The 13,144-nt window shown below is 58.5% G+C and overlaps 1 protein-coding gene across 5 annotated transcripts in view; it reads left to right on the top strand.

Moving 5' to 3' along the window:
* Positions 1-13,122, top strand: part of stan (Protocadherin-like wing polarity protein stan) — a 42,579-nt gene extending 29,457 nt beyond the window's left edge. Inside the window, exons 3-7 of one of the 5 annotated variants that reach the window (XM_015185073.2) lie at positions 225-7,563; positions 7,626-9,524; positions 10,382-10,388; positions 10,951-11,015; positions 11,733-13,122. In XM_015185073.2, coding sequence (XP_015040559.2) covers positions 225-7,563; positions 7,626-9,524; positions 10,382-10,388; positions 10,951-11,015; positions 11,733-11,766 — 9,344 coding nt within the window. In that variant the 3' untranslated portion in view covers positions 11,767-13,122. Of the gene's footprint in view, positions 1-224; positions 7,564-7,625; positions 9,525-10,052; positions 10,153-10,381; positions 10,389-10,920; positions 11,016-11,732 lie in introns of those variants that run through there. The other 4 variants (XM_033378718.1, XM_001361709.4, XM_033378719.1 and 1 more) reach the window with 4 other exon arrangements.
* Positions 13,123-13,144: the final 22 nt, after the last annotated feature.

The raw sequence follows: 13,144 nt of genomic DNA, 5'->3' as shown, positions 1-13,144 counted from the left end.
GGAGGAGAGCGAGAGCGGCTATTGTTGGTGCGAGAAGTGTGAGAGACACAGATGTAGCTGAGGGAAAGAGGCAATCCGATCATAAAGGTCCTTAGGTGTCTTGTTTTAATGTCCTAGAACAATAAAGACCCGAGATGCAGCCCCAGTGTAAACAGGCTGTAACAGAAGATCGATACCAGATACCAGATATATTGTATACTGATCTCTCCCTGTGGAATTTACAGATGGCACCGGATCGACGCAGGATCAGGAGCTGCCCATCTTCCGGATTGACTCCCGCTCGGGTGTCATCTCCACGCGCAGCAGTCTGGACAGAGAGACGTCGGACAGCTACCACCTGCTGGTGACCGCCTCGGACATGGCAGCAGCCCAGAGCGAACGCAAGACCGCCACGGCCAGTGTGCTGGTTAAGGTCCTGGACGACAATGACAACTATCCGCAGTTCAGCGAGCGCACGTACACCGTCCAGGTACCGGAGGACCAGTGGGGCGGCAGCGAGGACAATACCGTGGCCCACATACGGGCCACAGACGCGGACCAGGGCAACAATGCGGCCATCCGGTACGCGATCATAGGCGGCAACACGCAGTCGCAGTTCTCCATCGACTCCATGTCGGGCGACGTGAGTCTGGTGAAGCCCCTGGACTACGAGAGTGTGCGCAGCTATCGGCTGGTGATACGCGCCCAGGACGGGGGAAGTCCCTCGAGGAGCAACACCACCCAGCTGCTGGTCAACGTGATAGATGCCAACGACAATGCGCCGCGTTTCTACACATCCCAGTTCCAGGAGAGCGTGCTGGAGAACGTCCCCGTCGGCTACAACATCATTCGGGTGCAGGCCTACGACTCGGACGAGGGCCCGAACGCGGAGATCACGTACAGCATCTCGGAGCGCGACGACAACTTTCCGCTGGCCGTCGATCCTCGAACCGGCTGGGTGCAGACCATCAAGCAGCTGGACAGAGAGGAGCAGAGCCGCTTCGCCTTCCAGGTGGTGGCCAAGGACGGCGGAGTGCCGCCCAAGTCCGCCAGCTCTTCGGTGGTGATCACCGTCCAGGATGTGAACGACAACGACCCCACCTTCAACCCCAAGTACTATGAGGCGAACGTGGGCGAGGATCAGCCGCAGGGCACGCCCGTCACGACTGTCACGGCCACAGACCCGGACGAGGACTCGCGGCTGCACTACGAGATCACGACGGGCAACACGCGCGGACGCTTCGCGATCACCTCGCAGAACGGTAGGGGTCTCATCACGATCGCACAGTCCCTGGACTACAAGCAGGAGAAGCGCTTCCTGCTCACGGTCACGGCCACCGACTCCGGCGGACGCTCCGACACGGCCACGGTGCACATCAACATAACGGACGCGAACAACTTTGCCCCCATCTTCGAGAACGCGCCCTACAGCGCCTCCGTATTCGAGGACGCACCCGTGGGCACCACCGTGCTGGTGGTCTCTGCTACCGACAGCGACGTGGGGATCAACGCGCAGATCACGTACTCGCTGAACGAGGAGAGCATCAACGGACTGGGCAGCCCGGACCCCTTCTCCATCAATCCGCAAACGGGGGCGATTGTCACGAACGCCCCCCTTGACAGGGAGACGACCAGCGGCTACCTGCTGACAGTCACCGCCAAGGACGGCGGCAGTCCCTCGCTGAGCGACACAACCGACGTGGAGATCAGTGTCACGGACGTCAATGACAACGCGCCCGTGTTCAAGAACCCGCTCTACCAGTCCTCCATTCTGGAGGACGCGCTGGTCGGCACCTCGGTCATCCAGGTGTCCGCCAGCGATCCGGACATCGGCCTCAATGGGCGCATCAAGTATCTGCTGAGCGACCGCGACGTGGAGGATGGCTCCTTTGTGATTGACCCCACGTCGGGAACAGTCCGCACCAACAAGGGCCTGGACAGGGAGAGCGTGGCCGTCTACCACCTGACAGCCATTGCCGTGGACAAGGGCTCGCCGCCGCTGTCCAGCTCGGTGGAGGTGCAGATTCGGCTGGAGGACGTCAACGACTCGCCGCCCACCTTTGCCTCGGACAAGATCACGCTCTACGTGCCGGAGAACTCGCCCGTGGGCTCTGTGGTGGGCGAGATACACGCGCACGATCCGGACGAGGGCGTCAATGCCGTGGTCCACTACTCGATCATCGGCGGCGACGACTCCAACTCCTTCTCGCTGGTCACGCGACCAGGCTCCGAGCGCGCCCAGCTGCTTACCATGACGGAGCTGGACTACGAGTCGTCCCGGAAGCGGTTCGAGCTGGTGGTGAGGGCGGCCAGTCCGCCGCTCCGCAACGATGCCCACATCGAGATCCTGGTCACGGACGTGAACGACAATGCGCCGGTGCTGCGCGACTTCCAGGTGATCTTCAACAATTTCCGCGACCACTTCCCCAGCGGCGAGATCGGACGCATTCCGGCCTTCGATGCGGACGTCAGCGACAAGCTGAACTACCGCATTCTCTCCGGCAACAATGCCAACCTGCTGCGGCTGAACAGCAGCTCCGGCGGACTGATACTCAGTCCGCAGCTCAATACGAACGTGCCCAAGTTCGCCACGATGGAGGTGTCCGTCTCGGACGGCATCAACGAGGCCAAGGCCATCATGCAGCTGTCGGTGCGCCTCATCACGGAGGACATGCTGTTCAACTCGGTGACGGTGCGCCTGAATGAGATGACGGAGGAGGCCTTCCTGTCGCCGCTACTCAACTTCTTCCTCGACGGCCTGGCGGCCATTATCCCCTGCCCCAAGGAGAACATCTTCATCTTCAGCATACAGGACGACACGGACGTCACGTCGCGCATCCTGAACGTCAGCTTCTCGGCGAAGAGGCCCGACGTCTCGCACGAGGAGTTCTACACGCCACAGTACCTCCAGGAGAGGGTCTACCTCAACCGGGCCATCCTCGCGCGCCTGGCCACCGTGGAGGTGCTACCGTTCGACGACAACCTGTGCGTGCGGGAGCCCTGCCTGAACTTCGAGGAGTGCCTCACGGTTCTGAAGTTCGGCAACGCCTCGGAGTTCATCCACAGCGACACGGTGCTGTTCCGGCCCATCTATCCGGTCAACACGTTCGCCTGCTCCTGCCCGGAGGGTTTCACCGGCAGCAAGGAGCACTACCTGTGCGACACCGAGGTGGACCTGTGCTACTCGGACCCCTGCCAGAACGGGGGCTCCTGTGTGCGGCGCGAGGGCGGCTACACCTGCGTCTGTCCGGACTCGCACACGGGCCTCAACTGCGAGACGACCGTCAGCAAGCTGCGGCCCTGCATGTCGGACGCCTGCGAGGGCGGGCTGTCCTGTATGAACAACTACCTCAGCTCCCAGCCGCCGCCCTACACGGCCACCTGCGAGCTGCGTTCCCGCTCCTTCTCCCGCAACTCCTTCCTCACCTTCGAGAGCCTCAAGCAGCGACACCGCTTCAACCTCAAGCTGCGCTTCGCCACCGTCCAGGACAACGGCCTGCTGCTCTACAACGGCCGCTACAACGAGCTGCACGATTTCATCGCCCTGGAGATCCTCGAGGGGCACATCAGCTTCTCCTACTCGCTGGGCGACCACAGCCAGCGGCTGTCCGTCGAGCAGCAGTCCAAGGTCTCCGACGGCCAGTGGCACGAGGTGGAGGTGGCGTACCTCAACCGCAGCGTCACCCTGGTCCTGGACAAGTGCGACACGGCCATCGCTCTGTCGGGGGAGCAGCTGGGGCCCCGCTGGCACTGCGCCAACCAGACCACGCTGAAGCTGGACAAGCGATGCGCTCTGCTGACCGAGACCTGCCATCGATTCCTGGACCTCACGGGACCACTGCAGGTGGGCGGACTGCCGCGCATACCCGCCCACTTCCCAGTTGCCAATCGCGACTTCGTCGGCTGCATCTCGGACCTGAGGATTGACGACCGCTACGTGGACCTCAACTCGTACGTGGCCGACAACGGTACGATCTCCGGGTGTCCGCAGAAGTCGCCGCTGTGCGCCTCAGAGCCGTGCTTCAACGGCGGCACCTGTCGCGAGGGCTGGAGCACCCACACCTGCGAGTGCCCCGAGGGCTATGCGGGCATCAACTGCCAGGAGAACATTCCCGCTCCCTGGCGCTTCTCCGGCGACGGCAGCCTCAGCTTCAATCCCCTGCTGCGGCCCATCCAGCTGCCGTGGCACACCTCCTTCTCGCTGCGCACGCGCCAGCGCGACGCCTTCATCATGCAGATCCAGATCGGGCAGAACAGCTCGGCGGTGGTCTCCCTCAAGCACGGGATCCTCTACTACACGTACGACAACGAGCCGATGTACCTGGCCGGGGCCTTCCTCTCGGACGGCGCGTGGCATCGCGTGGAGATCAAGTGGCAGCAGGGCTCCGAGGTCCAGTTTTCCGTGGACTACGGCCAGCGCTCGGGCTCAGTGCCCATGTCCCAGAAGGTGCAGGGCCTCTATGTGGGCAAAATAGTCATCGGCAGCGTGGACGGCACCATTGGGGCCGTGCTGGAGGCGTCTCCTTTCGAGGGCTGCATACAGGACGTGCGCATCGGAGCCGGACAGTCCGTGCTGTCGCGGCCCACCATCCGGGAGAACGTGGAGGACGGCTGCGAGTCGCGGGCCCAGTGTCCGGACAACTGTCCGGCCCACTCCGACTGCGCCAGCAGCTGGGACGTGGCCACCTGCGAGTGCGAGGCTGGCTACGTGGGCGCGGAGTGCGCTCCCATCTGCACGGTCAACCCGTGCACCGCGGGCGTGTGTCGGGCCAACGTCAGTCTGGCGCGGGGCTACCGCTGCGAGTGCAACAGCAGCTTCCAGCACGGCGACTACTGCGAGAGGGAACTGCAGCAGCCCTGTCCCGGGGGCTGGTGGGGCGAGCGCGTGTGCGGGCCCTGCAAGTGCAACCTGAAGCAGGGCTACCATCCGGACTGCAACAAGACGACGGGCCACTGCTACTGCAAGACGAACCACTACCAGCCGCCCAACGAGACGGCCTGCCTCTCCTGCGACTGCTACTCCATCGGGAGCTTCAACAGCGCCTGCAACCGCCTCACGGGGCAGTGCGAGTGCCGTGAGGGCGTCATCGGACGCCGCTGCGACTCCTGCTCCAACCCCTACGCAGAGGTCACGCTCAACGGCTGCGAGGTGGTCTACGACGCCTGTCCGCGGTCCTTTGCGGCGGGCATCTGGTGGCCCCGCACACCCCTGGGCAGCGTCACCGTCGAGAACTGTCCGCTGCCGGCGCGCGGCAAGGGACAGCGCAGCTGCGACAGCCAGACGGGCAGCTGGACCACTCCGGACATGTACAACTGCACCTCGGAGCCGTTCGTGGAGCTGCGGCGGCAGCTGTCGCAGCTGGAGCGCCTGGAGCTGGAGCTCAACTCGTTCGTGGCCATCAAAATGGCGGAGCAGCTGCAGCGGGCCTGCGAGGCCGTCGACCGCAGTGGCGTGGCCAAGCAGCCTGCGCCCAGGCCCAGCGGTAGGCGCTACAAGATGGAGTCCTCGTTCCTGCTCAACGCCGGCGGCAACGTGTGGTCGCACGAGCTAGAGATGGACTACCTGTCGGACGAGCTGAAGTTCAGCCACGACCGGCTGTACGGCGCCGATCTGCTGGTGACGGAGGGCATCCTCCAGGAGCTGATCAACTACGAGCTGATGCAGAGCGGCCTCAACCTGTCGCACAGCCAGGACAAGTACTTCATCAAGAACTTGGTGGACGCGGCGAGCGTGATCCTGGACCGCAAGTACGAGGCAGAGTGGCGACGGGCCTCGGAGCTCATCCAGCGCGGCCCCGACGACCTGGTGGATGCCTTCAACAAGTACCTGGTGGTGCTGGCCCGCTCCCAGCACGACACCTACACCAATCCCTTCGAGATCGTGCAGCCGAATGTGGCCCTGGGCCTGGACATCGTCACCACCGAGTCCCTGTTCGGCTACGAGCCGGAGCAGCTCAGCGAGTACCACCGGAGCAAGTACCTCAAGCCGAACGCCTTCACCACCGAGAGCGTGGTGCTGCCCGACACCAGCGGCTTCCTGCAGCACTCCGCCAAGCAGAAGCCCGTGATCAGCTTCCCCAAGTACAACAACTACATTCTGGACAGGCACAAGTTCGACAAGCACACCAAAGTGCTCGTCCCGCTCGAGATGCTCGGCATCACGCCGCCCGAGAGCGACGAGGTCACCCAGGGTAGCCGCCGGGGCAACGACTACCGGGCCATCGTCGCCTACGCCCAGTACAAGGACGTGGGCCAGCTGCTGCCGGACCTCTACGACGAGACCATCACGCGCCGCTGGGGCGTCGACGTGGAGCTGGCCACGCCCATACTCTCACTGCAGATCCTGGTGCCATCGGTGGAGCGGGAGCGGGAGCAGGAGCAGCAGCAGCAGCGCTTCGAGATTCCGTCGCGAAAGATCTCCTCTTCGTCGTCTTCGTCCAGCACTTCCTCGTCCTCTGGCAGCACGGAGCAGCAGTTCGTGGAGGTCTTCGACGTGCCCAAGGCCCCGAGCAGCAGCAGCGAACAGCAGATCGAGGACATCCGAATCACGGCGCACGAGATTCCGCCGCCAGCGTCCTCCGGGGAGCAGCTGGAGGCCAGCAGCAACGAGGACGGCGCGGAGGTGCAGGAGCCCCACATCCACCTGAACTTGGACGACATCGAGTTCCACGGCAACTCGGGCGAGGAGCTCCTGCCCCCCGATTCCACGGAACTGCTGAACCCCAACTACGAGGGGACGGGAGCAGCCTCCGGCAGCGAGGAGCAGCCGAAGGGCGAGAACGAGGCCATCTACCGGGACCGACGACTGGTCAAGCGGCAGGTGGAGGTCATCTATCCCTCGGACCAGCTCCAGCAGGCGCCGGAGCGCATGGTCTACCGCTCGCTGGGCTCGCCGCACCTCCTGCAGCCCATCAAGCTGCAGATGTGGCTGGACATGGACACGGCGCGCTTCGGCCCGCGCTCCAACCCGCAGTGCGTGCGCTGGAACTCCTTCACCAACCAGTGGACCCGTCTGGGCTGCCAGACGGAGGCGCCCGACTTCGACGGCGACTTCGCGCCCTCGCCGCAACAGCCCATCCTGATCAACTGCAGCTGCACGCACATCTCCAACTACGCGGTGGTTGTGGACATCATTGATCCCGAGGACATACCGGAGCCCTCGCTCCTGGTGCAGATCACCTCGTACTCGGCCTTCATGGTCTCCCTGCCGCTGCTGCTGGGCGTGCTCCTGGCCCTGGCCCTGCTCCGCGGCCAGCAGACCAACTCGAACACCATCCACCAGAACATCGTGCTGTGCGTCTTCTTCGCGGAGCTGCTCTTCTTCGTGGGCATGCAGTCGCGGCGGCACCTGATCGACAACGAGTTCCCCTGCAAGCTGATCGCCATCTGCCTGCACTACTTCTGGCTGGCGGCGTTCGCCTGGACCACCGTCGACTGCGTGCATCTCTACCGCATGCTCACCGAGATGCGGGACATCAACCACGGCCCCATGGGCTTCTACTTTGCCATGGGCTACGGCGCTCCCGCCGTCGTTGTGGGCCTCTCCGTGGGCGTCCGGGCCCACGAGTACGGAAACAGTTTGTTGTAAGTATTCCCCGCAATAGTCCCTTGTCCTCCTTCTCACTTCATTTGTTCTCCCCTTGCAGCTGTTGGCTGTCCGTGTACGAGCCCGTGGTGTGGTGGCTCGTGGGTCCCATTGCCGGCATGTCCGTGGTGAACCTGCTGATCCTGTTCGTCTCCGTGAAGGCCGCCTTCACGCTGAAGGACCACGTGCTGGGCTTCGGCAACCTGCGCACGCTGCTCTGGCTGTCGGTGGTCTCGCTGCCCCTGATGGGGGTCATGTGGGTGCTCGCCGTGCTGGCCGCCTCGGAGCACTCGCAGCTGCTGAGCCTGCTGCTCTCCGGCGTGGTGCTGCTGCACGCGCTCTTCTGCCTCATTGGGTACTGCATCATCAACAAGCGGGTGCGCGAGAACCTCCAGCGCACCTGTCTGCGCTGCATGGGCCGCAAGGTGCCGTTGCTCGACTCCTCGATGGTGGTCAGCAACAGCTCCCACAACGTGAACGGGGCCACGCGGCCGAACAACTTCCTGGCGGGCACCTACGACACGACCACGAGGCGGAACATCGGCATCAGTGCCAGCAGCACCACCTCCCGCAGCACGGCCAAGACCAGCTCGAGTCCCTACAGCGACGGCCAGCTGCGGCAGACCTCCACGTCCACCTCCAACTACAATTCGGCCAGCGACGCGCCCAGTTTCCTGCGCGGCTTCGAGTCCTCCACCACGGGACGGAGTCGCGGCGAGGAGAAGCCCCCGAGGCGGCGAACCGAACGGAAGGACTCCGACTCTGGCTCTGAGACCGACGGCCGCTCGCTGGAGCTGGCCTCCAGCCATTCCAGCGACGACGACGAGTCGCGTACGGCACGCTCCTCCGGCACGCACCGCAGCACGGCCGTCAGCTCCACTCCGGCCTACCTGCCCAACATCACGGAGCACGTGCAGGCCACCACGCCCCCAGAGCTGAACGTGGTGCAGAGCCCGCAGCTCTTTCCGAGCGTCAACAAGCCCGTGTACGCCCCCCGGTGGTCCAGCCAGCTGCCGGACACGTACATACAGTCGCCGCCGAACATCGGACGATGGTCCCAGGACACGGGCTCCGACAACGAGCACGTGCACGGCCAGAAGATGACCATCTCGCCCAACCCCCTGCCCAATCCCGACCTCACGGACACCAGCTATCTGCAGCAGCACCACAACAAGATCAACATGCCGCCCTCGATCCTCGAGAACATTCGGGACGCCCGCGACGGCTACGAGGACAGTCTGTACGGGCGGCGCGACGAGTACCCGGACAAGTACGGCTCCTACAAGCCGCCCAGCCACTACGGCAGCGAGAAGGACTACCCGGGCGGCGGCAGCGGCTCCCAGACCATCGGGCACATGCGCAGCTTTCACCCGGATGCGGCGTACCTCAGCGACAGCATCTACGACAAGCAGCGGACCCTGGGCAGCGGCTACCTGGGCGCCAAATCGGAGTCGCCCTACCTCTCCAAGGACCGCATCACCCCGGACATCTACGGCTCCCGCGACGGCCACTACAGCCTCAAGAGGCAGCCCGCCTACCCCACGGACTCGCTGCACTCGGTCCACTCCCTGCTCAAGAACGACTACCACCAGCAGCAGCAGCAACAGCAACAACAGCAGCTGCAGGCGCAGGCGCAGGACAGGCTGTCGGAAGGATCGGACAAGAACGGATACCACTTTCCCTACACAGCCGAGGAGGACCATCTGACCACGCGCAAGCTGAGCCACACGCAACCACCCTCGCTGCACGGCTCCCAGCTGATGCACCCCCCGGGCCTGGGCCTGAACATGGGCATGGGGATGGGACTGGGCCTGGTGAACGATGTAAACAACCCGGGCCTGATGGCCCGTCACACGATGAACGGCGGCTCGCGGCACAGCTCGCGGGCCTCGTCGCCACCCTCCAGCATGGTGGCGCCCATGCAGCCGCTGGGCCCCCTGGCCAGCATCACGGACACTGAGTGAGTGTTAATCGGAGAGCTCAGCCCACAAATTTTGTGTTGGTTTCTGCTTGGGTTTGGTTGTGGTTCCTGGCTCCTGGCTCCTGGGGCGGTGCCAGCTAGTGCTTCTTGTAACCGATGTTGTTCCGATCCCGAGTCCTGTACGATTTATGTTTATTTGATTTGCTGTTGGTCTGCTGCTAGAGATTAGTTTTGCTTTTGAACTGTGGTTCGTTTTTCACATTTGACTCCGGCCATTAATCTGGGGTCCTCTTTGTTTCCGGTTCTCTTTTCTTTATGGCATTCCCCATCATCTAAACCAAAACAACAACCAACCAACGGCAACAATGATATAAACTCTTTTGTCCGGCACCCATCCATCCACTCCTCCGTTCCTGTTGAACAAAAAGATAACCGGAAACAATGCAAATGAATATAGTACAACACACACACACACACACACACAAACACACACACACAGCCACATAAACGGGCACGCTTACACGTACACTCACACACTCATGCATTCCTCTATACATATCCTTTCAGCTGGTCCTGGGAACGTTTAAACCGAATCTAATTTGACTATTCTTCTACACTTCTATTCTCTCTCCCATCTTGTGCTTTTGCTCTCTCTCTCTCTCTCTCTCTCTAATAAAAAATGATAACGCATACTAACACACACACACATACACACACGCATACGTATACGCATTGGCAACAAAATATAATCCAACGTGATACAAAATACTACATACCGCTGGCGACTCGTCTCCCTCTGCCGTCTGTCTAACCCCCAATCAAATAAAACCACATCACCATCAACTACAACCACACAACTACAACTACAACAACTACAACTACAACTACATCAACAGCTCAGAGGTAAACCACAAGGAAAATGCATTTTCAACTCGCACATCACATTCGCCCATTTTCCATTTTCCATTCACCCATTTTTGTATTCTCCATTTTCCATCGTCGTTTTGCGTTACATTTTTTCCAATCGTTTGACCTAGCTTAAGTGTGTGTAAAGATATTCGGATTCGGATCCGGACTCCGATTCGTATTCGATCTCCCTGCCAAAGTTCGGAGTGCGCAGTTTTCAATTTAATTTGAACCCCTCTCCCATTGAACCATTGAATGTGAATATTGATTTTGTATACCAACCAAAATGTATCGCCTCCTCCTTATCCCACTGCCGCCTCCGTTCCGTGCCGTTCATTATTGTTTGATTTGTTAATATAATTGAATTTTAAAACTCTGTGACTTGTAATTCGAATGTAATGCAATTGCAACCCGTAATTTTGAATTGAATTGAATTGAAACTTGTGTTATGTTCTCAATCGCAAATCATACGCATCAATCATACATCTGTACATACACCCACACATCCATTGAATCAACACAACAACAGACGCTCTATACAACCTCCACATCTCCACAGTTCGACATTATTTGGCTGCAACGCAGGCAACAGAGGCAGCAGTATCCTTGGTCGCTCACAATATGGTACAAACAACAACCGATAACCGAAAACAGGAACCGTCTAGCTAGCTCCCCCAGTTAATCGAAAGCCATAGCTCCCCTGTACTCCACTGCGAGTGGCAAACTATCAAAATCGTATACTCGTAATGCCAGAGCAGAGCCGTTTCCCCCTCTAGTACCTGCCAAATGCATAATATGTTAATGTATTCAGTCTCGATTGAGTTCGAACTAAACCCAAAGACATTTGAGCCCAATAACGATTATGATTTAACGCCCACAACCGCCTCCCCCCAAGAATCCATTAGCACTCGAATAACCGACCCATGCGGTCAGTTCTGGTCTAATCTACTATTCAAACAAAACTGTACACCCGAAACTCTGCCACACGCACACACAGACACAACCCGTGCACACCCAACCAACCATCCACCTACCCACCCACCCAGTCGTAGATTAACGTTCAGTTACTGTTTGTTGTTCTGTAGCACAAATTATGTTTTCGCTTGAACTAAACCGTAAACCAAAACTAAAACACTAAACACTAAACATTAAGCACGTTAAACTAAGTATCCGAGTGCAATTTATGACACCTTTGTCCCGGCATGCACCCATAAATAATGCACTCCATTAAGCACGTAGCACGCGGCACGTGGCGCACGCAGAAATATTGTAGAGGCTTCAGACTGCGTCTTGAATCTCGAACTAAACCGTACTAATGCCACCTTTCTCTGTCGCAAACAGGCGGAATATTGATGATGACGAGACCACAGTGTGACGACTGTCCCAGCAACTGCAGTTGAAACAAAAGGAGAGGCAGAGGCAGCGACAGAGGCAGAAGCAGCAGGTGCAGCATCTGCAGCAGAAGAACCAAGCGCAACACTTTGCCACAATTAGACGCAAGCCACACTACAGAAGCACCACCAATGCCTGAGCTGCTTCCTGGACCAAGGCCACAGCATACTTCCAGGGGCAGCAAGCAGGCGACGCGACGGGGCGGCGCCACCAAAGGCCATAAGTCCATCATTAGAATCCTGTACATAAAATACTCTCATCCTGTCGAAACCACATGCATTTTACTCTTACCTAAATACCGCTTAGCACTCCCCCGCAAACCCGCAAACGAGTTAGTACTAGTGTGTTAGGAACATGTTTATGCATAGTTGTTAGCATTTAATTAATTTATACAACTCACCGGAGCAGAGCCCAAGTTGCAGCTGTTCGAAAACTGTACAGATTGGGTTCGCTCGAGTGCGAGTGAGGGCGTGTATTATACCATATGTATTTAGTATTTATAATTAACGTTTAAAAACAAGTCAGACTGATTTTACGCATTTTTGTTCTGCTACTAAGTTAAGCTCTACGCAAAAACCAGTACAATTACTCACACTCGCACAGAGCCTGTGCATTTAGGTCCAATTCAAGTATCCCCAGAAGACAGAAGGATGTACGATTTGATTCAATCTTAGTTAGCGCAAACAATGGGACAAGGGCACGTTGGGTGCCTCGAGAGCCCGATCGAAGATAGAGCTTATTATGCCAAATTATTTCAAAGTCGAAGAAACGGAGTTCGATATATACGAGTATATCTATGAATGCAGACTTTCCAAGCCCCTTGACACTCTTATTGGAAAGCATTCATCAGCCTCTCGTTCAGCCTGCGAGAGCGTGGCCACTGTACAATCAAAATCGCATACAACAAACGTTTAGAAGGAATATTATAGTGCGCAGTACGAGGACCACAGACACAGACCCCATAAACATATCCAACAGTGCATACATATATTCGCATGCATACACATACATATTTGTCTATAGTATCGAAAGTATCCGAGCGGAAGCTTGCTCAACAGTTTGATCCCCGACTCAACAATAGCCACTCATGCCCATGTAAAGTGTGTACAATCTATAAATACATAATTCATAAGCAACACTCACTCTGCTGGACTCCATTGTTCTGTTCGCGCCGCAGTGTTGCACGAGCCATTGGGGCTCTAAGCTTTGCCGCCGATTGCGCTTCAAAGTGGCACACACACACTATACGATATGATATCTATGTGAATTGGACACTTATTTACTTGTAAAGTTTATCAATATGAATAAATCGTGTAAAATAAATATACAAAACCAATAAGGTGTGCGCGTTTTGAAACTGT

The sequence above is a fragment of the Drosophila pseudoobscura genome, chromosome 3, assembly GCF_009870125.1.
Source record: "Drosophila pseudoobscura strain MV-25-SWS-2005 chromosome 3, UCI_Dpse_MV25, whole genome shotgun sequence".
Taxonomy (NCBI): domain Eukaryota; kingdom Metazoa; phylum Arthropoda; class Insecta; order Diptera; family Drosophilidae; genus Drosophila; species Drosophila pseudoobscura.
Note: the sequence above shows the minus strand (reverse complement) of the source record. Positions and strands in the feature narration are given on the sequence as shown.